Raw genomic sequence first — 26,071 nt, forward strand, 5'->3', positions numbered from 1 at the left:
AGAACACAGACTTCGGACTGGCTAGATTGCTAAGCAGCCAAGTGAGTGGCTGATTTCCTCAGTCACTCCATTTCCTCTTTTTCAGAATGGGGATTGTCACAGCACCTACGTCAGAGGGCTGTTAGGAGGACTGAGTGAGTCAAAATATGTGAACTGTTCAGTAGGGAACCTGGCACCTAGTAAGCTGTATAAACATTAACTATGAGCATCATCGTCTTATTACTCATCTCAAGAAAGCTATGAGATAGCTCCTGTGGTTCGCCCCATTTTATAGTTGAGTCAATTGAGCGCGGTTTTTCCAGGACTTCAGGCTAGGAGGCAGTGAAACTAAGATTAGCATACAGGCGATCTGAGTCCAGTCTCTGGCTGTAGCTGCTGCACTCTCCTGCTTCTCAGCTTAACAAGAAGGAACTGGCCATGAGTTTCAGGGCTAACTGGTAACGGAGCAGATTAGGTTTATAAAGAAGAGGGAGACTGAGAGGAGTGTTTCTTGTACTAGTAGCGTGGACTTTACCGCTGGCTCCTCCAGGTGAGTCTGCTTGGTAGTGGTCAACAGATTGGCTGGGGTGCTTATCCCGTTTGGAGTAGTCCGCTCAGGAATGGCATCACCATCTATTCTGTTCTGTAAGCCAGAGTCCTGGGTCACCCTTAACTTCTGCTTCTCCCTCTTCCCAGTTTATCCAGTTTATCATCAATTTCTGTTGATTGTTATTTATTTATTTATTGTTGAAGTATAGTCCGTTTACAATGTTGTGTTCATTTCTGGTGTACAGCATAGTGATTCAGTTATACATACATATACATATTCCTTTTCATATTCTTTTTCATTATAGGCTATTACAAGGTACTGAATATAGTTCCTTGTGCTATACAGTAGGCCATTGCTGTTTACGTATTTTATATATAGTAGTTCAAATATATATATATGTATATATATAGCAGTTCATAATGGCTAATCCTGAACTCCCAATTTATCCCTCCCACCTCCTTTCCCCTCTGGTAACCACAAGTTTGTTTTCCATGTCTGTGGGTCTGTTTCTGTTTTGTAAATAATGTTCATGTGTCTCATGTTTTAGATTCTACATATAAGTGGTATCATATGGTATTTTTCTTTCTCTTTCTGGATTTTTATCTTTAAAAATAGCTCGTAAATCCTTCACCTCTCCATCTTCAAGGCTGCCACCCCAGCCCAAACCATTGCCATCAAGCGCTTTCTTACTGCGCCTCACCAGTCCATCCTTGCCCCATTCCAGTCTGTTCTTCCTACAGGCTGAGGCAAAATGCAAATCTGGTTGTCTTGTGTCCTGGCTTAAAATATCACCCACTTTTGCATTCAAATCCAGATCTGACTCCAAAACTGTCCTCTTTCTTATGTCATTTTGCCTCTATAAAGTTTGGAGCAGTTGGCTTTGATTTGAAAACCTGAAAAAAGTAAGATTCTTAGGTATCAAGTAGAATCTGATTTTCTTTGACCTCATTCATTAAATTCATGCCTCAGATGATTAGGTCCTAGAATCTGACCTCATTACCAGACCTGTCAGCAGAACTCAAGTGTTTCACAAAGATTTATAGTATCTGACCTTTTTTTCTAGGCAAGGCAAAGTATATATTACAGTAGGAGTAGCTGCGTGTCAGTCTTTTCTAATTTTTTTCCTAATCTCCCTCAAAATCTTGCTAGGTTTTGTGTGTGGGGTGTGTGTGTGTGTGTGTGTGTGTGTGGTTGTTTTTATTACTATCAATTTGTTGGTTTGTTTTTTGTGTGACTGAGTCTTTATCAAAGCAGATATTAGCAGGTTGAGTCCCAAGTCTGCTAGAACGGAATGCAGATAAACAGAATCTTAAATCATCAGCATCCTGTTAATTTACTAACATAAATTTTAAAAGGTATGGAGGTCCCTCTATCTTCCTCCTATCAGTTTTTAATCTCACCGTGTCCCAGGGCCTGCAAACAGATTGTAGGGAAGCTCTACCCACTGAAAAGTGAAGGGAAAAGCATTTAAAAACAATCCATCCAGAATATGATCTTCTAGGGGTCAGTCACCTCAAGGTGTAATCAGTAATACTGGGTTTCAGAACAGAACGGCAGGCCACCTTTTCCCAGTTTGTACGCTAGTTTTAATTTTAAGTAAACTTGGTGAGGAATTTCTGGATTCATATACATATCTATGGAAGAGCAATCCTTTTGTTCCTCCATCACCGAGGAACACTGGGCCACTGGACCCACTGTTATCTCAGTGTTTGTGTGAAACACTCTTCAAAGTGTGGCCACCTGTCTGCGCTGATAGCCTGTCCCCCGATAGGACTTTATCTTAAGACAAACTGCAGCCAACTTGTGAGGGAACCCAGATAAAAACCAGAAGGAAGAGACTTCTATCCTGTAATCCAGGGAGTTTTGGTAGCACCTCCTAAAGTGAAAGAGATAAGAGGGAGAAACCGACAAGCTTTGGTTTTTGTTTGTCTTGCTGGGGAGTGTGGGGTGGTGCCTAATAACCAGAAGGATAAACTGTCTAAAACCCCGAAAATGGGGGAAATTCATGTTTTCTAGCGGAATCTCTCCTGAGAAACATTTCAAGGGTCTTCTGTTGAGAGCCAGGATATGACACCCAGGGGAGGAGCTGTGTAATCACTGGCCACTGTGCCTCCATCCCCACTAAAAACCCAGCTTCTGCAGACCTGGAAGGACACGCAACTGGGTGAGCTGTGCAGTAACTGGGGTCCCCCGCTGTGCAGAGAGACCCCTTTCATCCTTTTTTAGGGACTATTAACTGCCTCATAACTGAAGACCACATCCATTTTCTCCTTGGGAAGAAAGGGTCTAGCAGAGGTCTAGTCTCGGTCAGCTCCCTATACTCAGAGAACATTGCTAGAAGACCTGGGCCTTGGTCAGGAGGAAAAATGGATCTCTTCTGTTTTCAGCAGCTTATCTGCTCAGGAAGTTCTCTGTGACCTCCTGCCTTTGCAATGCAGGTCGATCCTTCCAGAATCTTAACTCTAACTTTCTTCTTCCAATTCCTCCCAACCTAGTCACTCACCTGGAAACTTTTGCTCATCCTTTAAAATCCAGGGGGAAAAGTCCACATCTATAAAATCTCTCTGGACTAGAGGCCAAGTTATCATTCTCTCTCTACTCTCATAACAGTCTGTCCACTTCTATTGTGATACCTGAGGGAAAAGAATTGCCAGGCAGTGGGACCTCTGTGTGTTTCGCTAGAGGAGACAACGGACTGGTTCACCCGGTTTTATTCATCTGGGTACCACAGGCCTGGTAAATTCACAGTAATCACAATGCCATAGCAGACTCTGTTCTAACTGCTTTATTTGTTTAGTTTTCACAACAATCCTGGGAGAAAAGTTCTACTATTGTTCCAGTTTTCCAGGCGAGGATGTGGGGGGTTAGCCATGTGATGTAACTTGTCCAGAGTCACTGGGCTGTGGAACATGGAGACCCAGGATTAACCCAGGTGGACATCTGACAGCGCTCACTCACAAGCCTGTGCACCTCTGGAAAAGGAAACCGAAAGGGCCAGAGGAGGAAGAAAAAGGCAGAGTCTCCTGCCATCCTGCAAAAGTGAGGCGAACGGCGTTGCGTCAGGCATTGCTGCTTAGAATGACTAATTCTGTACTGAGTTGTCAGGTGGAAGCCTGTGGAAGCCCAGCCTAGCACCCCGCCTTCTGCGGGAGGCGCTCACTGCTCAACTGATGCAATCCAGTTTCGTAGGGTGGCCTTCAGGGCTCTGCTGTTGCTGGAGAGGGAGGGAGAAAGGTTTCGCATATTGTTTTTTGATCAGCAGCTTTGGAAACTTTGAGTGTTTGGCTCACAGGATGATGGAAACACTCCAGTGTTTCCTGTGGCCTCCAGTCTGGATTCTGAGATAGGGAACTGGGTCTGAGCTTTGCCTGCTCCGCACATCATGGAGTGACAGTGATTGATGGAGGAGGGGAGCTGGGGGGAAGATGCGGGGAGAAGGGGGGAAGTCACTGGCATTACAACAGCTGAAAAGGAATTTGAAAAGCAAATTACCAAAAACCAGAACAAGGGAGGAAGGGTGTACATTAGTTTGAAAATAATGAACTTTCCATTTGAGATGCTGGTTCTCCAAGTGTGAGAGAGCTCAGAGTGAAAGAGTGAGATCCAGTGGCTCAGCCCGGCTCTCACCTTGTTTTGACCCAATTTCTCCAGAAGGAAAACGAATCCAGAATCGGCCCTGTGCTCACCTCTGAGCGCCTTCATTTTTCTATTTCTGTCCAGTGGGACCAATGAATAGCTGCTACTTGAAGAAGCACCTGGAGGTTTTCTGTGCAAGGAATTCTGGATTTAAAAAATGCATCACTGGCTTGAGTAATCCCTCACAGCAGAAAAAGCAAAAAACAAAAAACAAAAACCCTCTGACTTTGCTTCTAAGGGAAGAATGATTCACTCATTTATTTATTCACTTGTCTCAAAAATATTTATTGAGCTGCTCTTTGCCGTGCCATCTGGTCAGGACCAGAGGTACAGAGATGAATAAGATACATGATTTCTACCCTCAGGGAACTCATATAAACTAATAACGTAAGGTGTGGAAAGGTGCTCTGGTCCAACCCAAGGGGAGAGGGAGAGATGTTCTGTAACGCAGAGGGAACATTATGAACAGAAGCAGGAGGCTCAGGAATTTGGCAAGCCTGGGAAATGGCCCGCAGTTTGCTGAGGAGAGAGATAGCCAACATTTTTTCTCTCGGTACTGTCTGCTCCACGCAGTAGATCATGGTACCCTTGTAGTGGGGTCCTGACCTGGCTGGTCTGGAACTTGCCTTCTGTAAGTAGTGCTACCAGCAGCCACTGCAAAAGGACTGTGGATGATCTTAAGGGAAAACCATTTGCCACGTCTGACTTACAGTCATCGCCTGTGTCGTGGGGGTGGGGCACAGGGATACAGTTGGTGGGGAAGGATGCACGGGAGGTGTCGGGCTCAGAGGCCAGCTGGAGCCAGAAAGGTTGAAGTGCTAACAGCACCGAATCACCACCCAAAGATTTAAAGCAAGTAGTGAGATGTTCAGATTCTAGCTATTACAACTACAAACCTTTTGTTTCTTTTGCTGTTTATCTTCTGATGGTTTGCACAGTAGAAGCTGTGGTTAATTGAATTCCTACGTGAACTGGAAAGATTTACTCAAGGAATTGGGCTGCTTTCCTGGAGATAATCCCATAGATGCAGGTGATGATAATTCAATATGGGACTAAAGGAAAGAGTTTTCTCTGCCACGTTCCACTATATTTCTGGCCAAGACTACTCGGCAATTCATTTTTCCCTGAGAGACAAAGGAGGCAAATGGTCTCAAAGCATCACTTCTCAAAATGTGTCCCAGGAGAAACCAGTGTCACAGAATGCTCCATGGGAAGAAAAAAAAAGTTTTCTGGACAGCTTACATTTAGGAAATTTTGTATATTGCCTATGAAGATTTCATAGTATACGTTTATCACATGAAAGGCCCGAGAAGTTCTGTAGTAAATGAACTGTTTTAAAAATATGGTATAGCAATTAAAAACATGGTCTATGGAATCAGACAGATGTGGACTGAGTTCTGGCCGGGATCCATATGTGGATATGAGACTCTGGGCTACTTAATGTCTCTGCATCTCAGTTTCCTTGTCTGTAAAGTGGTTTAGTAAATGGTTACCTATTTCCTAATGTTGGTATGAAAAGTATGTAGTACCTGAACTAGTTAGTATTATTAGTTATTATCCATTCAGTGTTTTACAAGAGCTTTGTTTTTTTTTTTTTTTTTGCTTTGCATTAATTAATATCTCAAAGAAGTAGTGTTGTGTGGGAAATGCTGGATGAAGACTAATTCCTAAAACGCATGCATGACTTCTTTTAGCCGTCCAGGAGAGCAAAGGCAGCTCCTAGGCACTGGGGCCTCCAACAGAAATATTGACGTGCAGGTATTGAAGCTCTGTGTTGGGAAGCAAAATGTCATTCCCACTTGGCTGCAAGATTAGATGGTGTAACTTCAATGTGTGTTTTGTGTGCCAGTCTCTAAGGGAATGGCAAGATTCTAACTCAGGGAGGTAAACAGTTATGGTACAGTTGATTTATTAGTTAGGGATTTTTCAGTTAGAAGTGATGGAAACCTAACTCAAACTCACTTAGCATGACGGGGAATTTAATGTTCATAAATCTAGGAAGAATATTAGGATACAGCAGAGAACGGAAGGAAACGTATAGGACCCAGAAACTCAACATAGTTAGGACTCCTGGCCTCTTTTCCTCTCTCCTGTCACCTCTCTGTTTGTTTTTGCTTGTCTTTGCCTCGTTCCTTCCTGCAGCAGACGGCCCTTCCCCACCTGAGGGAACACGGGCTGCTGACAGTTTCAGCCTAACAAGCCTCTCAGAAAGAGAGAACTCTTTCCTCCCAGGCCTCATAGATCAATCCTCAGAAATTGATTTGCTAGAATCGTGTCCGTCCCTTGGACCAGTCGCTGTTGCCAGGGAGCTGGGTGCTGTCACTGGCCAGATGTGGCCACATGCCCACTCTTGGTTAGTAGCTGATGGGATAGAGCCCGCTGACCGAAGAAAAGAGGTCGAAGAGCTCCCTAAAAGGACAAAAATCCAAGCTGCAAGGGTTTGCTGGAGCTGTGTGTGAAATAAAAATGCTAGAATAAAATGTTACAAAATTATCCTCAAGTGGAATCAATGTATTCACGTTTTTTATGTCAAATTCCCTTTCCTGGTGGTTTTCTTCAACTGATCCTTGCTCTGTATCTCATCTCTCTTTTTCGCAGTTAAAATGTTATATGAATGACTATTAATATCCGCTTTGTAAAGTTGGTCTCTATAAAGTGTTTTTTTAAAAAAGCAAGATTAGAATCAGTCACCTGAGTGACCTGGTTCATAAACCATTGGTGATTTTGTCCCCACCCGCTAACCCTGAGACATAGGGTAATGTCTGGAGATGTTTTGATTGTCGTGGGTCGGGAGGTGCTACTGGCATCTAGTGAGTAGAGTCCAGGGATGCTGCTAAACATCTTGCAGCCCCAGGCTGGCCCCATAGCAAAGAATTACGGTCCAAAATGTCGATAGTGCAGTGGTTAAGAAACCTTGTTTTAGTGATTTCATCAGAACAGAAATTCTAACGCCAAATTCATTACTCTAAATTTTATGGATTAAAAAGATTTTTTTTTTATTTTTAAAGGGCTTTTGCTTTTATTTATTTTTTCTTGGTGGTAACAATATATGAGACTATTATTTTGCCTACATTCTCACCAATTACTACGTGTATGTTTCCTACCAATATGATAGTCAGCAGAGGTATTTTTGTATTTTACTTAACATTTTTCTTACTACTATTAAGGATGAAGTTTTTAGGTATTTATTGATCATGTATTTCCTCTTATGTGGATTGCTTTGTCTGCTTTTTTTTTCTTTAGGTTGCACAAGTATTTTTTCCTTATAAATTCATGAGATCATTATATTAATGATACTTATGCCAGATTGGGAGATAGTTGTTGCAAATGTTTTCTCAGATTGTTACTTGTCTTTAAATTTTTATGGTGTTTTTGGAATACGGAAGATTTCAAACATCTCTGTATGAAACTATCAGCCTCTTTCTTGTGCTTTCCGTCTTTGAGGTTGTAACTTTGCTAGGGCTGCCGTAACAAAGCCACCACAGAGCGGGTGGCTTAAACCACAGAAATGTATTGTTCCCCAGTTCAGGGAGTTGGAAGTCTGAGATCAAGGTGCTGGCAGGCTTGGCAAGGTGAGGCCTCTCTTCTTGACTTGTAGAAGGCTGTCTTCTTGCTGTGTCCTCAATTGGTCATCCCTTTGTACCTGAGTACAAATTTCCTCTCCTTATAAGGACACCAGTCAGATGAATTTAGGGCTGCCCTAATGACCTCATTTTAAGCTAACTACCTCTTTAAAGGCCCAGTCTCCAAATACAGTCACACTCTTAGGAACTAGGGGTTGAGACTTCAACATGTGAATTTAGGGGAGGAAACACAATAGTCCACAGTAGTTATCACATTAGAGAGGCCTCAAAAGTATGTAAATATTTGAGGGAAGTTACTCAAACTCTCTAAGATTTTGTATCTTCATTCATTTACTGCAGATAGTGCCAACTATTACTCAGGGCTAAGTGAGGAAGTGTGTTTTGAGTGCCCAGTCCAGTGCCTGCTCTTGGCTTGTGCCCTGTCCCTTTCTGCCATCTGTCCCATAGCCTCCATGATGACAACTCAAGAAGCTATGAAAGTACTTTTCTCTGCATGTTTGCAACATATTGTAAGCCAAGGGTATATCTAATAGCACATTTTCCCACCTGGCAAGTAAATGGGCCGAGTTATTACTGAGATTACCGTATGAGGCTTTTATCCACAATAGATCCATAGAATGGAATATTAGGCTTCTGCATTGATTCGTTTCTCTCTTTTCTTCACTTTCTTCTGAATGCTTATGTCTTGCACAGTTTTGTCCCATTTCTGAAGCCCCAGATCTTCCTCCTTGGCCCTCTCCTGTTCTCAGAATGGCCACCAGTTCCCTAATGGAGATGGAGACTCTGAAAATCCCCCACCCAGCCCCAACCATGTATCGATCCATCCAGACCCTCCAGTGCAGGGGGCACATGCCCACTATCCCTGCGCCCATGGTCCCCGGCAGTCATTGCTTATCTATGTGACTGGTAAAGAGGAATTTCTGTCCCTCCCTGATGTATGTTTGGAAAGGGAAACAAAGGCAGGTTTCAGCAAGCCTGGATGATCACAGCATCCTGAATATGTCCAGCTGACAGTTACTCTGCCTTACTGTATTCTTGGGCCTGGAGAGTAAGGGTGTTGAGATGCTGTCAGTCTATCTGGAATAAGAAGGATGTACAAAGAAGACGAGAACAGAACTTTTATCCAGATATGTTTCCAAAGAGCCTCCCAGAGGCACAGTGTATCATGCAAGGCACTGTCCTCAAAAGAGAAAACTGAAGCACTCAAGGCAGACTGAGTCGTTGAGGGAGACTGGAAGATGCCATCTCAAAACATACCGCGTTGCAGTACGAACTGCTTCGAGCTGAAAGCAGTTAAGAAACAGCATACTCAGGAGGAGCTCTCTGCCCTTTTTCATTCTACCTAAAGTCAGGGCATAAACTCCCATTTGTAAAAGTGTTCTCTCCCAAACCAGAAAGAGAACTACTCCAGAAACAACTCTTACCGCCCGAGGACTGGAGACTGAATAACAGACCTTATTAAACAACCCTTTTTTACCATACATTTCCAAGTCACCATTCCACAACGTACTTCCCCCACCGAGAAGCCCCAAACCCGTTTTCCTTCATCTAGCCTTTTCGCCACACTTTGTTGGCCTTTGTTAAGATGGTTTATGAGCTCCATATTCTAACCATCTCTTTGAGTTACTCATCTCTGAGTTCTGCATGTACAGATACTTTAAAAAAAATCCTGTTAATCTTTGTTTTGTTAGTATAATTTGCAGTCCCCAGCTACTGAACCTAAGAGGATTGAGAAGTCTTTTCACCCACCCCCTCCTCTACATAGTACAGAGAGAAGGAATGAAAGGCTGCTTTCAGTGCCACTTTTTAAGAGGACCCTTTCCCTTTCTCCCTAACTTGAATGCCAAGGGAAAGTGTTGTTGATTTCTTTTTCTATCAGGGACCACTCAACATTTAAAATATGGAACTGGCTTCCCCCCCTACTATTCCCATAATATTTATAAACCTATTGTCTGTCACCAGTAGCTAATCATGGCCAGTGGGTCAGAGGACAGCTTGCCTTTGGAGGAAGGAAGGGACAGAGAAGCAAATCATTTCTCCAGCTGTTCAGCATCTCTTTCCCATTGATTTGCCTTTTGGCCTCTACTGGCCCATCTGTCAGGCTCTCTCAGTGCAGTTGTGGGGTCACACAGTTCACCAGGGCAATCATGGTATTTTCCCATTGCCCTGTTCCTATAGAACATCCTTACAGGTTTCAACTGAAAAAATGCACAACCTAAAAGCTGAGAATCGTGTTTCATTGGGCAGAATTCCTGAGGACTTCAAGCCCGAGACAGCCTTTCAGATAGCTCTAAGGGACTGCTCCAAAGAGGGTAAGAGAGGAACCAGGGGATATAGGAGTTTTTGCAACAAAGACCAGGTAGTTGAAACATCAAAAGATTACTGTTAATTAAAGAAAACCTGATGTGTCAAGCTAAGGAATTTAGCACTTTTCTTTGTATGGAAAGATGCAAAAGTATGAGCTCATTGAAATCATTCCTTTGTTATGCACCTCAGCTATTTAGGGCCAGTGTCTTGTGCTTACCTGTCCTGAGTTCCCTCAGGGCTCACCATCAGGTCCCTGCAGTATGATGGCTTGATGGCTGCAACATCCTTTGTTTACTAATACGTCAGGCAATATTTTTCATTTACATAGACATGATTCTTAATCTCTTAATAAGGTTTGCTGGTATAACAGAAAGATTAAAATGAAGATAAAAGTGTTTAAAGCCATTACAGGGACCCAAAGCTAAAACTATGTGGAAAATTCAAGGAAAAAAATGGGTCAGGTATTTGAAAACTTTATGAAATCCAAGATTTAATCAAGCTACCAGGAAAACCATGTAGAGATGTAACATCTTTAAGAAACTGCAGGGACGTGAGTTTCAAACACAGAGGCATGTAGACCTTTGGGCATAGAGCAATGTGTAGAGATAGACAGATTTCTAGATGGGAGTCAGGAGCAGTTTCTCTCTGTTGTCGTGGAGACATGACCCAAAGATAAGAAGGAGACATTCCCCAGAATGATAAAGAATTTTTCAACTTGCTCGGGGGGTTATGGGGTGGCATCTAACTGACGTGTGGATTTCAGTAACTACGTGTAAAAAGTGACTCCTTTTTCTTACTTTATTCACTGAGCTATAAACAAGCCTCTTGGCATGCATATTAGGTTGTATGTAGATTCTTAGTATTGGAATAAAGTTAATCAATTAGCAGGCAAGCAGGAACGCTGTAGGAGTCTCCACTCATGCCTTAGGTAGGGAGAACCACAAGGCACAATGATTGGAAGGCCTAGTCAGCTGCCTAGACTTCCCTTTAGTGGTTCTTAAATTTTAGTTTGCATAAGAATTATTATATCAGGTGGTTTACACAAATTAATGCAGCTTCTATTTACTGGGCAATTTTGACAACACCGGACTCAGTTTTATCTCCTGTAGCTCTGATGAGATGTCAGTGGTAGAGCACATGTGTTCAGCTGATACCATGTATGAGATGCCTGCACGACTGGTGATGTGGCTGTGATCAGGATGTGTATCCTGTCCTTAAAGAGTGCCCCAGGTGTGGTGGGGAGAGGCTGACCAGAAGTCTCCAGTGCCATGAGTGCTGTGCCTGGGGAAGCAAAGACACCAGGAGATTGTATTTGTTTACTGAAATTTAGAAACGCATTCCCAGCTCAGTTACACCTGACCAAGCACTGGACTTCATGTTGATGTTTCTTGGGATCCTGATGAAACTATTTGATCTTGTGTCAAGTTCAGCCATGGGTTGCCCTGATCATTAGTAATCTGCTTGGAGGACTTGGGAGCTCAGAGCTCAACTGGAGGATGATTTTGCCCCTTAGAGGACATTTGGCAAAGCCTGGACATTTCTGATTGTCAACAACTAAAGAGTGGTATTGACTTCTAGTGGGTAGAGTCCAGGCATGCTGCTAACCATCCTACAATGCACAGGACAGCCTCATAACAAGGGACTGTGACCCTAAATGCTAACGGTCCCAAGGGCGAGAAAACCTGAACTAGAAACTCCCTTTTCTAAATTTCATCAGAAGCTACAGTGACTATATATAGAAGCCTGAGAGCTAGCTGTTCCCTCATGGAAATATAAATTCAAGAGGATAAAATGTGGACTTCTGAGGATAACAATGTGGATCAGTTTTCATTCTACAATTGTGCACCTGACTCCACAGGAGCCTGGCCGCACCCCATCTGTGCTGTTTGTTAATGTGGGGGAAACTGATAAGGTCTAATTGGGCTGGTTAAGTGAGTTCCCAAAGGATGCTGCCTGGCCTCTTTGCTCCCAGTGGCAGCATTGTACCCTGCTCCTATCTTGTTCTCCACGGACATGCAGGGAGAACCGCATTATTCTCTTCTCACCTGTTCAACAGGTTTTGTCTGAACAGTCTTTGAGAAATAAATACCAGTTAAAGGGGAAGAAAAGCACACTTGGCCTCTGATTCCTAAAAGGATAAATTACCTCTTTCACTGCAATTTTAGACGATTTTGTGTAGAGTTGGGAGGAAGAGGCTCAAATTGCATTTTTATTTTTACTATCTATTCTCTTAACCACCAAGATTATGTGTTCTTTGTTTTGAATAGTGTTACCTGACATTCGTACCAAGTCTTTTTTCACATTAGAGTCTGTTTTCTTAACTCTTATTGTAGGGTGTGTAATTGAATCTGAATCCTGAATAGAAGTGACATGGTACAGATAAAACACACTGTCCTGGGAATTCTCAAGTGAATTTAAAGAACATACGGACTATGAAGAAGTCTGTCCTAGCACAGATTGTCTGCTTATATCTGCGCATATGAGAATCCATAATTATATAGCAAGTCCCTATTGTTAAATATTCAATTGTTTCCAAGTTTGGGAAATTAAAGCCAAAACAACAATTGGCATTGTTGTGGTTAAATTAATAATTATTTCTTGAGGAAACATCCTAGAAAGGTAGTCACTCAGAGGGAACACAAAATTTCAAGGCTTTTGGTACAGTTTGCCAAAAGTACCTCTGGAAAGTTGTACTGATTTATCCTCTGCATAGGTATGCATGGACATGAACTTTCTTCTTTAGAAGTCATGACCAGGAGATATGGTAGGAGTGTCTATGGGGGTCAAGATTACTGTGAATGAAGTTACCAAGTTTTGACCCAACTGCTATGGAAACTCATTCTCTTATTACTCTTGGCCTTACTTGGCTTTCACTCGTTTCAGGGACATACAAGGTTTGCCTCTGCCTCAGGGCCTTTGCACTTGCTGTTCTCTTGGCCAGCGACATGGTTTCTCCAGATGTCCATATGGCTCACCTCCTCACCTGTCGTAGTTCTTTACTCAAATGTTGCTCTCACTGAAGTTTTCCCTGGTTTCCCTGTTTAAAAGTGCAGTCCTTCCCCTCCTACACAGACAGACCCACATGCTTCAGATTCTCCATCCCTGCTTCATTTCCCTCCATATCCCTTGATGCCATTGTGCCATCTAACATCTAGATTTGCTGCTGTATCCCTTGCACTGAGAACAGGGCTGGCACAGAGTAGGACTCAATGATTATTGGTCGAATGAGCAACTGAACAGCCACTTTATAGATTTGCTCTTGCTGTGAGCACTGATTATCTTCACAGCAGGCTGTCTTCGTCACCCTTGGCCCAAGGGGCAGCACTTTTATTTTGGTTCATTTCCTCTACTTGTCAGCTCTGGTGAAGTTAGTTATTTATATAACTGCTGGTGTTGTTGTTATTATTAACTGCCATTGGGCTGCCATTATTAACTCTGCTTTCTGTCATCTTAGTCATGCCCAACTGCCACTGAGATCTGGGATAGTAACTGACAAGGCCTACTCTGGTCTGATAAAGAACCAAATGCACATGTTTGATTAGAATCTTCATACAGAGATCAATTTCTTAAGAAAAAGACCAAGAACCCAATAGAAAAAAGGTAAAGGATTTGGACAGTTCACTGAAAAGTGGACATGGGACATTGCCTTTTTATGTTCAGCCTCACTCACAATAAGAGAAATAGATGTTAAAAAATACATTGAAATACATTTTTCCTTCAATGCATCAGGTGTGCAAAAGTTCAATCTGCCGGTGAGGCTGTGTATAAACAGGTAGCCCCGTTCATTGCTAAAGGGAGTGGAGACTGGTACAGCTCTCACTGTGGAGGGGTATTTGGAGATGGCTATCAAAATCTAAGACTGCATATGCTCTTTGACCTAATAATTCCACTTCTGTGAGTCTACTGTAAAAATATACTTGCACATGAGCAAAATGATGTATGGATAAGGTTATTCACCAGAGGCTTGTTTTTAATAGCCAAAGGTGAAAATCACCCAATGGCCCATGACAGGGAACTAGTTCATCAGACAGGATACTTCCTTACAAAGAAGAGCCGTGCAGCTGTAAAAGGAACCAGGACACAAGACTTGTACTAATATAGAAGGATTTAAAAGATATGTGAAATGAAAAAAAAAAAAAAGAACAGGGTCTAGAATGCTGCATTTTATATAAAGAAAATGAGAAATATAATATGCTTTTGCATTTGACTTACATACATGAAGAAATTCTGGAGGGATTCATAAGAAACTAGTATCAGCGGCTGGCTGGTGAGCTGGGGGCAGAAGTGGATATTGGGTGGGTGTATCATTTTGGGAGGAGGGAGATTCTGCACTGTCTTTACGTGTGCACGCACACATGCACACACATTCAGGTTTTTGAATCGAATGAATGTTTTACCTGTAGAAAAGTATTAAGTTAAAAAAAGTCATCCTAAAAGAAACTAGGCAGTCTAGGAGCGAGAGGCAGCAGAGGATAATCTTACTTCCTTTGTGTAATCAGCGCTATTCATTCCAGTGAGAATTCAAGGTCTGTTCTGAATGCTGGACTAGCATTCATTCAGTTTTCTTCGCCCTGCAAATGCATCGTGTGAGCTGGCCTGGGGGAGGGAGCCTGTGTGTGCATGCGTGTAAACCTTGGCGCCTTTCTCCTTCCTCATGACATCCTGGTTGCTACAGTGCGGGGCTCTATTTGTGACACACAGAAAATACTTTAAAGAAGTGCTGCTTCCTGGCCGTGACTTCCTGGGCAATCTGTCCTTCCGGAGGCTGTCGAGCATGAGGAGTTTGCATGCACTTCTGGACAGAGTGAGCCCTGCTCATTCAGCCCCCGGCACCATTCGGGGAAGAACCCAGCGGTAAGGACGCCTTGCTTCCCACTGACAACTCGGAGGCTGCCCCCTGCCAGGGCTTGTCTCCTGGCGGCTCTGACTCTAGGGCGTTGGCACCTGCCTCTCCTCTGTTTTCTCTCCTCAGGAGCCACCAGTAAGGGGTGTAGTTGGCGCCCTGTGTCTTGTGCACCCAGAGCCGTTTCTTGTACCTAAACCACTAGTGAAAACAGGAAGTGATCAAGCAAAATTCGCCCTGCATCTGCACTGAGCAACTTCTCTTTCTCTTTTTGTCATTCCTCATTAGGCACAGACACGTGCAGCCGTCTACACCGTAGGATCCTGCTTCCACTGGCTTTGGACATTCTTGGGATTTACAATGCCGCCACCCGCAGACATCGTCAAGGTGGCCATCGAATGGCCGGGTGCCTACCCCAAGCTCATGGAAATCGACCAGGTTAGTAATACCAGGAGCCACTTGGGGACTATTTTAGTTTCCCTTCTGTTCTGGAATTTTCACAGACTTTGGAAAGCTTATCCCCCCTGTTCTCTCTCTGGCTGTGTTGAAAAATCTGTGTGATAATAGTTGCAGTGTAGTTTGACTTCTGTACCACATGCAGTGGTGATGGATGGGGTCTTTATACTCGTCCAACATCTACTTGGAGTGTGTCAATACAGGGCTTGTGCCTGAAGCTGTGAGGGAGGCGGGAGGGACAAGTGGACCGGGCTCCGGGCAGTTGGCACGGTGAAGGCTGTCCCAGCCCTGCCTTGCAGGGACTCGTGAATATGTGCAGATTGTTTTATCATAGACAACACAAAACGTAACTTTTAGAATCACTTTTCTCTTTGATTTTCATGGGAGCAGCCAGCAAGTGTGTTGGTACTTTGTCATTAACAGCTTGATAGTGAAATTAGTATAAAGGGACTCGGTCCTGGATCCTAGCCAGTTGTAATTTTATTATTAGAGTAAAATGCTCCGTGGGTCTAATACATTGTATGGTATATAATAAGACTCAGTAAATTTTTACTGAATGGAAAAATATCAAGAAGATCTTTTAAATGGTTCTACCATCCTTTAGCTGGGGTACTGACAGTCTTATGATGTAACTCTCATTTACTATTTGATTACAGGCTATCTCAGAAAGGTTACTTTTGTCAGTCTAGAGTAAATGACTTAAAGGAAAAAAACCGTTGTGCCCTACTGTACACTTAAGGTTTCATAAAGCATATAACGTGGGATTCTAGATGGCTTTCTACATTTTCAGAATTAGGGCACCATGGCCACTCCACTTTTCATGTTCTCAATAATATTTTATGATTATGAGCTGTACTTTTTTTTTTCCTAGTCAGATTCTATTATCTGGCTGAAGACCACTGCAAGATTTATATGTCACTGTGTGGACTTATTAAAATCAATTATAAAGGTCCAGTCAGAATTAGTCGAGTTTGAGCATGAATGTAAGAAAGGATACATTTTTAGGATTGTTGTCAAAAAAAAGGTGTCATCAGAATAGCACATCATTGTCATTTTAAGTGCTGTCTGAGACAGATTTTGTTGTGACTCTAGAAGTAACCCATGAAAGTGGAGGACCTGGCCCAGTAATTTTGTATACATTTGTGTCAGGCAATAATTGTTTGAGAGAGGATATGGGTTGAATATGATCTAAAATATGGCTGGGACTACTTGGTGCAGACTTCAGCAGTTAGGATTAGGTTTGTCTACAGCCCAGAGAACAACAGCTTCAGTGTGGTAGCAGTTGGCCTCTCAGGTCCACATGGTAGTCCTGGGCTGGTGTGATGCTCCGGTGTCATGGACCCAGGCCCTCTGTCTCGTTGCTTTGCCTTCTCTGTATGTGGGGCTGAGGACCAGTTACTGGGCATCACCTGGGAGCTCACTAGAAATGCAGAGTCTCAGACCCTCCCCAGACCTCCTGACCCAGATGTGCATTTTAACAGGATCCCCAGGGGATTACTCTGTGTAGTTAAGTCTGAGAATTGCTAAGCTGGATACCTGGTGCCCAAGCCTGAGGCCTCATCAGGACCACCTGGGGCACTTGTTCAAATGTTCTCTGGGGCCCCATCCTAAGAGATTCTAAGTCTGGCTCAGGTAAACTATTTCCTTTGGATTCTGCTATGGCCCAGGGTGTTTGGAAACCTTTAAGACAGCAACTCCTGATTTACACTCTTAGGGGCCTGTGGGGTCTGTGTCCTGTTCCTGCCTTTGGAGATGGCCTTTGCTGTGTGTGTATCTTAATCATTTTTTGAAAAATATTCTTTTTATTTTGACACAATTTTAGGCTTACAGAAAAATTGCAAAGATTGCACAGAGTGTTTTTATTTACCCTTCACTTAGTTTCTTCTAATGTTAACATCTTAATACAACTATGGTATGTTTGCCAAAACTATGATACGTTATTAGTAACTAAACTACACACTTCATTTGGATTTCATCAGTTTTTCCACCAATGTCCATCTTCTGTTGCAGGATCCAATCCAGGAATGCCAGCTACACTGTGACAGAGTCATTGTGGTTTTGGTCTCCTTCAGTCTTTGACAGTTTTTGAGTTGTTCCCTTGTTTTTCATGGCCTGATAATTTTGAAGAATGACTTTATTTTGAAACTATTTCAAGCACAGAGAAATGGCAAGAATGGTACAAATAACTGCTGTCTGCCTTTATCCAGATTCACTAATTATTGATATTTTGCTTCATTTGCTTTATTGTTTTTCTCTCTCTAGTGTATGTGTGTGTGTGTATGTATCTCCCTCTTTTCAAACATTTGAGGGTGATTGAGAGCCATCATCTCCCTTTACCCCTAAATACTCAGTGTGTCTTTCCTAAGAATAAAATTATTCTCTTACATAACCACAGTCTCTTTATAAAAACCAAAAAAATTGAACAGTAGTTCAACACTGTCATCTAATTCAAAGCTCACACCCAGATTTCATCAGTTATCCCAATACAGTCCTTTGTAGGTGCTTTCCTCACAATCTGACACCCTTCCGGGACCATGTGTTACATTTGCTGTCATGTCTCTCTGGTCTCCGTGGATCTGGAATGGTTCCTTAGTCTCTCTTTATCTTTTGTGAACTTGACAGTTTCGTAGAGTATGGGGCAGGTGTTTTGTGGAACGCCCATCAGTTTGGGTTTCTCTCACATTTCCTCCTGGTGAGGCTCAGGTTTTGCATTTTCGGGCCAGCAAGCCAGAGAGAGGATGTTGTGTCCTTCTCAGGACATTGTATCAGGAGGCAAGTGAGGTTGCCTTGTGTTGATTCTGGATTTACAAAGGCAAATATTGAGGTTCATAGGAGTCAGATGGTCAGTGACACCAGGACACAGACCCAGGCCTCCCGTACTCGGAAGCCTGAATTTGTGAGTTGGCTAAATTGTAGGCCTCCTGCTAATGCTGGTCTTATGGAGTCAGAGACCCAGTTCCTTACTGCCCTACAGCTGCTGAAGTTGGAGTGAGACTTGTGGTGGTGTTGGTGTAGGTGTTGTTTCTTGATCAGGTGGGAAGTTGGCATAAGAATGGGAAATGTATTTGCACGAGCAAGGAAGACTTGAGTGATGATTAACACCTGGGTTTTCTCCTAATCTTCTATCTTGTTCAACAAAGGTCACCTAACCTATCTCTCTCCCATCGCATGTTTCCTTTGTTTGGAAAACTCTTCTTTTTAACCTAGATAGCTGCCATTTCACTAAAAGGTATTTCTGGAAGTTGGGTTAGGCACTGCTGCCCCATCTTCTCCCCAAACCTCCAGTATCCCTCCTAATCACGTTGGGCTGTCACTGTCTATCAGCTTAAACCAGTGGTCCTCAACTTTGAGTATGCCCAAGAGTCACCCGGGGAGCTTGTGAAAAGTGCACATTCCCAGCCCACCTGCTGGCTGGTGATTCTGCTGGCCAGGATCGGGTTTGTGATAAACATCTGGTTTGGGAGTCCAAAGCAAGGCCTCGCACATCTTACCCGTTTCATGAAAGGTAAAACAGTTCTCTTAACTGGACAATCAGAGGATATATCCATCATATTTTTCAGGACAGGTAGTTTTTTTCTATGGGGCAGACAGGTAAAAATTATACCGTATGGTAATTGCATTTAGGTTCTAAAGGAAAGAATCTGCCGAGAAGTCTATGCAATATATAATTTGTCCAGAATGAGTTTTCTTTGGGGGAAGGAAGTCCTGAAGTATCCCCAAAGCAGTTTATTCATCAATTGAAAGCTCTCCAAAAATAGAACTATTGGGAAACCGAGTTATGTGGGGTAGAAAAGAAAAGCTCCCTCAGTTTTTTGGAGGGAATAACTTCAGAATATCCTCACATGGCTAAGTTTACTCGGTGCAGTTAAGACTTAAACTTGTTGATTTTAACATTGCTGTGACATCTGAAAAAACTTACGTGATGTTCTGGTGGTTTAAAAAAAAAATTCTGCACAGCCACGCTCCAACAGGGGCCCCTCAGGTTCAAGGGGATATCGGCTTGGAGTGGACTCATTTATCTCCACTCTAAATTTTGAGGAGACAATTCTGTGTTTCCACTCAGCAGGAAAAGCCCTGAGGAGCTTTTTATAAGTGGAGTTTGCTGTATTGTATGAGGCTCTCATAAGAGTTGTCAGCTGGCTCGTTTGTTCGCAGCCTCTGCTCCTGCCTTTACTGTCTATTGTTGTGTTTCGACCTCGGGAGCCACTCGAGGCTGGAGGTGATGATTGTGTGGATGCACGGAGCCTGAAATCCTCCCCATCCACTGTGCTCTCAACTATTTACCAAACAGCGCATCTCTCCGTCAAGGGTGGGAACCCCCAACACTTTGACAAGAGGCATCTGCTGAGAGCAGTGTGTCCTAACAGATGTAGGACAGATTCTGGGACATTTAAACCTGGGTGTGGGCTTTGGACCACCCCCCCTTTCTGTGGGAGGCCCACTTAGCCTCGTTGAGCCTCAGTATCTTCACCCTGTCAAGTCGGGATAATAATTTGCCACCTTTTATTATTTTTGTGAAGGTTAAAGAAAATATATGAAAGGAATGTAGGACAATGCCCAGCTCGGGATAATTACTGCAGTAAGGGCAGGCATTATTGATGCTAGTTTAAGCAAGTTTTCATTAAACTGGACAATGAGATGCTCTGATTTTCCTTTATATCTGCCCTTCCATCGCCAACAGTTTTCCATCTTTCTCCTTTCTCTGCCTAACTTTTTAAATGCTTAGGAAGGACTAAAAATTAAAGGGCAGTGGGAGGGAGGCATCACCCAGCAATGAAGGAACATGCTAACCCAACATGCAGCCGATTCATGCTATGGAATACTCACTGGCTCCCCGGTACTCTTCCACCATATTTTCTTCTATCTCTTGGTCCCTTGCCAGCATTCTGGGAAGCACATGCTCTTCGGTCCTCCCATCTCTCCTGCCTCTGCCCTGCCCCCGTCTGCCTTTCTTTACAAGGAGTACACTGAAGCCAGAAAGCTACCACTCCTACTTTTGAGACCGCTCGATGTCTTTGTCTCCTGTCATCCTGTCGTCCTTTTCCATTGCAGCAGAGGAGGGAAGAGGTGGCCCCACTTTCTTCCCAGGGCATCAGTTTATCCCAACCCCTGTCTCTTTGCTTCAGCTGTGTTTCAATCCAGCCTTTCCCCTCACCCAAAGCTTGGCCCAAGCAATATTCTCTTCATTTGTTCTTTTCTCCTCTGCTTTCAACAGTAAGCTCTTCTATACTCACCTCAGAAAATCCTCCTCTTGACCTAGTAACTCTCCTGCTGGTGTGTAATTTATTTTTTGCCTTTCCATTTCAAGCCGATTGAAGTGTTGTCAGTATATGTCATCTGTGTTGCTTCAGTATCTACTTAATCTTAGGACGAATAACGATTTTCCTTTCTCTGGTGCTGGCTTCTTTGATGGCACCAATGCTTTCCCTTTTGCTGAGCTAAATGGTCTTCACTCCGCCTTGGTTGGCCTCTCCGCCTTGGTTGGCCTCACCCCCTTTGTTACACTTGGCAAAGCTGCTCATTCATCTTTTTCAAATTCCTCCCTCCCTTCATTAAGCTTTGGTTCTGAGATTCTCCCCCCTTGTTTGATTAGTCTTGTGAGTTTCCCTCATGGTCCCCTGTCTCTCTCCTTCTTTCTGAATCTGTCACAACCTCAATGCTTAGCCCTCTGGTCTGTGTTCATTATTGACACTCACTGTCTCCGATTCCATGTTCTCTCATGGCTTTCAGTATAACTTCTATCTAAATAATACCAGCTCCGATCACTGGCTTGTCCTGCTAGCGGGTCACCAGTTCATCTCTCTATTTAATGGATATATTACGTCCCTGTATATACTTTCAGTTACTTACAGATTACAAGCAAATGGTTGGCAAAACTGTTCAAATGTGAACCTGGAGGAAGGGAGTCTGATAGATGTTACCAACTTTTGGAAGTTATTTCATGTAGAAGAGGGATCACTGGATGTGTTATTTCTGGCCCCAAACGTACAAACTCCATCCTCTCCATACAAGATTAGAGATCTCATCTCTAATCAGGAAAAGCTATCTTGGGCCATCTTGACAGGAGAGGGGTCCTGATCATCTATTGTGTGCATTGGACCAACACTCGAGTAGGCTGTTACGCTGCAAATTCAGCTCCGAGAGGATGGTGGGAAGAGATGCATGGTCTTCAGCCTCGGCTCTGCAGATCCTTCTTAAGTAGTTCAGGCACGAGGGGTGCTCACGGCGGGCTTCCAGGATCTCCACGCTCACTCCTGCCACAGCGGCTGCTATTCACTGGGTTTTTTGTTGTTTTTTTTTTTTTAATGCTTTGGGGAAGGATTTTGTTTGAAGAAAGTATATCACAATTGGAAAAAAAAAAGTTATGGATGATTCTTGCACATTCCAGTGACCCTGAGACTTGAGTCAGTTTCCTTAGCTCACCTTCCTGTCCTTCCACGGTTTCCCATCACATCATCCCAGGTTCAAGTTATCTGCAAGGGCTGTGTATTATTCTCCAGTAACCTCTTGTTTTGTAGAAGCTGCCCCTTTGGAAGTGTGTCCCTGCACATTAGGCACGTTTGGTCATCTCTTGTACTTTCTTTCTAACAGTCCGCCTGCTCCAAGTCCTCCTGCCCTCTCCTCCCCTCTCCACTCCTCTAAATCCTGGCCTTGCTAGCACTACAGAGAGCCTGCTTTCTGCTCAGGTATTTTTTTGATCATGTTATAATGCAGCTGTTTCTCCATCCTTCTAATTTCTTGTACCATTTTATTTGCCTGGAGCTTTTATTTACAGTTGATATCGCCTGCGCCTGATGTTATTTACAATTTTTTTTAATCGTGTCCATGTCTTTTGAAGCAGATTATAAGCTTCTGTTTGTCAGCCTATCTTACCTACGTTTATATCCTGTGGTCCATCTCATCAATCTCTATTTTTTGTGGATCGGCTTTTGGCTTGAATTGTGAGTAGTAAAGAATAAAACATTGGTATTCTCCGTTTTCCAAACAGAAGAATTACAATAACAACCCCTCCCCGTATATGGCTACAGATTTTATTTTTCTAAAAGAAACATAGATGCATGTGTTTTTAGGCAAGCGTGTACAAAATGATTGTCTACAGTTTTCCCTCAGCGATCTTATTTCTGTAGCATAGTTAAGATATAATTCAATATGCGTAAATTTGATTTACCCAAGACCTTTTTAAAGCTCACTGATTGCACAAAGCACATTGAAGTTTTTGTGCTTAACATGGGAGTTCTACTCACTTAGTGCATAATAAGAATAATAGTAGTAATAACAGCATGTGCCATCTAATCAGCGCATATTACATGCCAGGCACTGTGTTAGGTGCTGTGCACGGAGTGTTTCATCTCCTGACAACCCAGCAAGACAGGCTTTAGACCTCCTAGTTGACAGTTGTTCAGAGGTTCATTCAGTTGCCTAAGATCACACAGTTAGGAAGCTACTGATTTGAATCCAGCACTGGGTGACCCTAAAATCCAGGCAGTTTCCACTAATTCGTTAATCTGTTCCATAGTTATTTTTCTGTTTATTTCACTTTAGCTGTATCGAGGTATGCTTGACATTTGGTGAGAACAATTAAGTTCTACTCTTGTAGCAAACTTCAACCATACGATACGGTCACCATGTTTTACATTAGTCCTCAGGCCTTGTTCATCTTACAGCTGAAAGTTTTCACCCTTTGACCAACCTCTCCGTATTTCCCCACCCGCCAGCCTCTGGCAACCACTCTTCTGCTCTCTGTTTCTACGAATTTAATTTTTTCGGGGGCGAGGGGAGATCCCACGTATAAGCAGCGGTGGTATTTGTCTCTCTTTGTCTGGTTTATTCATGTGTTTGGTCGGGTTCTGTTTGGGTCTCTCCATCTCTTATGACTCAGTTGAATGGTTCCCACCAGTAACACCAGCCTGGTTTGAACAGACACTTAAGCCCTTGCCAGCATGCCTGCTCCGTCCACTAACAACGTGACATCCAGGGATGCATGGTGTTATGAAAGCCAAGACTGTATTTCCTCAAAAATTAGGGAAAATTTGATGATTGTTCTGAGTTATTACAGAAGGAGCCCACATGAAGTGAGACAGAGCCTTGGAAGGCTGGTTTCTCTGGGGCTGCGCACCGGGAGAGGCAGGCTGGCCTGGTGCTTAGGGGCATGACTTCGTGTAGACTTACTGGGACTCCGAATCTGGGCTGCCACTAAATGCTGTGTGACGGGGGACAAGCCTCCTGCTTTGTAAGGAAGAACTGTCAATATGCATACATCCTTCCTGGCATTCTGGGAACTCAGTGAGATAATCACTCAGTGCCCTGCTTAAAAATGCTAACCATTAGGAGGAGCCAATTATGGGTTTTTTCCAGAGTGGTACATAGAATAGAACACATTTTTTATGTTTCAAGCAAGACTGGAGCCAATAATACAAACTTTCCCAAGACATTTAAATATTGAGAGCCTGGCGAACTAAATGACACTTCAACTCCAAATCAAGAGTTTTGAATTCAGCCACATAGAATAAACAATATGAGTGTGTTTAATACCACCGAAGGGTACGTTTTAAAATAGTTAAGATTGCAATTTTTATGTTATGTGTATTTTACCACAATAGGCATAATAATAATAAAGATCCCAGAGAATCAAGAAAATGAGACTGCATTTCTGGAAAGCGAGGTTCCAACCTTGCACCGCAGAAATGAAAAGTCATGTAATTTTCCTGGACTGTTCTTTCCTGAGTGGTTGGATGCATCAGGATTTCTCAGCCTTGGCACTATTGACGTTTTGGACTGGATAGCTGTTAGTTTTGAAGGCTGCCTTGTGCACTATAGGGTTTTAGCAGGATCCTGGCCCCTACCCACTAGATACCAATAACATTACATCCCTCCACGGCTGTGACAGCCAAAAATGTCTCCAGACATTGCCAGCATCCCCAGGTGGCAGACAAGTTTCCCTTTGTTGAGAATGGACTAAATCAGTGGCTCCCAAGCTTGGTTCTGCATCAGAACCACATGAAGCATGTTGAACCTACAGAAAGGATTATTTGTAGGTGTGGTTCAAGGCCCAGGGAGTTTGTGTCAAGCTCTGTGGTGATGCTGATGCTCTTGGACCGAGATTTGGAAATCACTGATGTGAGGTCTTCTAACTTTCTGACTCTACCTGCTGGCAGTGCTTCTGGCTCCTACAGTCAGGTTCAGGGAGTTGTCAGTAAAATGGCCCTATTAGTTCTTCTCCTTTTCTTCCTTCACAGAGAGTACAAATGTAGCACCTTCAAGAGCTCCCTTTGCTCCACGTACGGAAGGTGTGATAAAGCCCATGCAATACTGCACTACTGCTTCCTGTGCCATCATAATAAGGTAGATTGTTAATGCGACAGGAATGGTCATCGCTCGTCTGCTTTGTGCAGCTGTTGGATTTGACATTGTAACAGCTATTTCTTAAACTTCCTTTAATATAAGTGACCAAGGTACTTCCCTCTCTCTCCTTATATATGAGAATGTATATAACCTCATGAAATCTTAGAGTTTGGAAGAGAGCAAACGTATTTCTCCCCTCCACCCTCCACCAAGAGCTGAGTTTAACTGAGCAAGAATGAACTCCGGCATTCTGCTTTTTCTTTTGAAGATGAATTGCAGATTTCAGATTTCAGCTTGCTTTCTAGGCAGGTGGGGTGGGATTCTCCTCCATTCTACTTCCCTTCCCCGACTCTGTCACTCAGAGCTGGTTGGGCAACTCAGGACAGAGCCTTTTATCAGTCATGTTTTCTTAAGATTTGATGACTAAGACACCTCACATTTCTAGAACGTTTTGTGTGTATCAAACTTTGTACTTCATTTTCCTGTTAGGTCAACTGGCAGTTTGTGGTGGGGTATAGAAACATGCAGATTTCAGCATTCAGGAGGACTCTGGGTTCGCAGAAAAAAGGGATTTTGTTTTAGAAAGAGGCAGCTTTGACTTTATCTCTAGGAGCATGCAGACCTGTGTGGTGGGCCCGGAATTTTGAGGCAATGAGAGCAGCCTCAGGGAAAGAAAATATGTGCTTTTCTAGTTTCTTTTTTGTAGAATTTCCATCAAATGTATTCGAGGGTTCTCTAAGTCAATGATACCACCATGGTGCAGGACAACCTCCCCCCACAACTCCCACAGCCTCTCAAAGAACAAATCCTGTAGAGTTTACCTCCTAAATGGTTCTTGATCCTGTCCACCCTTCTCCATCCTTGCCAGCACTGGTCTCTCTTGCCTCCACCAGGTGACTTCAGTAGCATCTCTTACTTGCTCTCCAGTGCATTCTCCCAGGCCTGGCGTTCTTCAGTGGCTCTCCCACTGCACTTAGCATAGCATCCACACTTCCTTGCTGTGGTGGCTATGACCCTGTCCTCCCCAGCCCTTGCCTATGTCACCAGCTTTGCTTAGAGTTACTGTAGGTTCCCCCAAACCCCTCTATCTTGGTTCTCATTGTAAGTGACTTTTGTTTACTTTCATGAATGCACACTTCTTAGAGACTTTATATAAATGTGGTTTTTCTCTTAACTGAAAATTACCATCCTTTGTTTCTCTGCTTATCCAACTCCCAGATGAAATGTAAGCATCTTAAAAGTCTCCTCTGCCCCCTCAGACCAGACGAAGGCCCTTGTAATATGCACTTGTAACATCCAGTGTGAGTCCACTTAGTCATTGTGTGATGCTCTGCACGAGCCAGGTGTGTTCCCAGTGCCTAGAGTGGGGCCTGA

General features: G+C 43.3%; 1 protein-coding gene across 8 annotated transcripts in view; it reads left to right on the plus strand.

The window, feature by feature from the left end:
- The window catches only part of ELMO1 (engulfment and cell motility 1), a 491,764-nt gene that overhangs the window by 70,667 nt on the left and 395,026 nt on the right, over positions 1–26,071 (plus strand). For 7 of the 8 annotated variants that reach the window (XM_010955409.3, XM_045516965.2, XM_010955408.3 and 4 more), the window contains one exon: positions 15,188–15,337. In XM_010955409.3, coding sequence (XP_010953711.1) covers positions 15,260–15,337 — 78 coding nt within the window. In that variant the 5' untranslated portion in view covers positions 15,188–15,259. Of the gene's footprint in view, positions 1–14,590; positions 14,911–15,187; positions 15,338–26,071 lie in introns of those variants that run through there. The other variant, XM_045516967.2, reaches the window with a different exon arrangement.

Source organism: Camelus bactrianus, chromosome 7 (genome assembly GCF_048773025.1).
Source record: "Camelus bactrianus isolate YW-2024 breed Bactrian camel chromosome 7, ASM4877302v1, whole genome shotgun sequence".
Lineage (NCBI taxonomy): Eukaryota > Metazoa > Chordata > Mammalia > Artiodactyla > Camelidae > Camelus > Camelus bactrianus.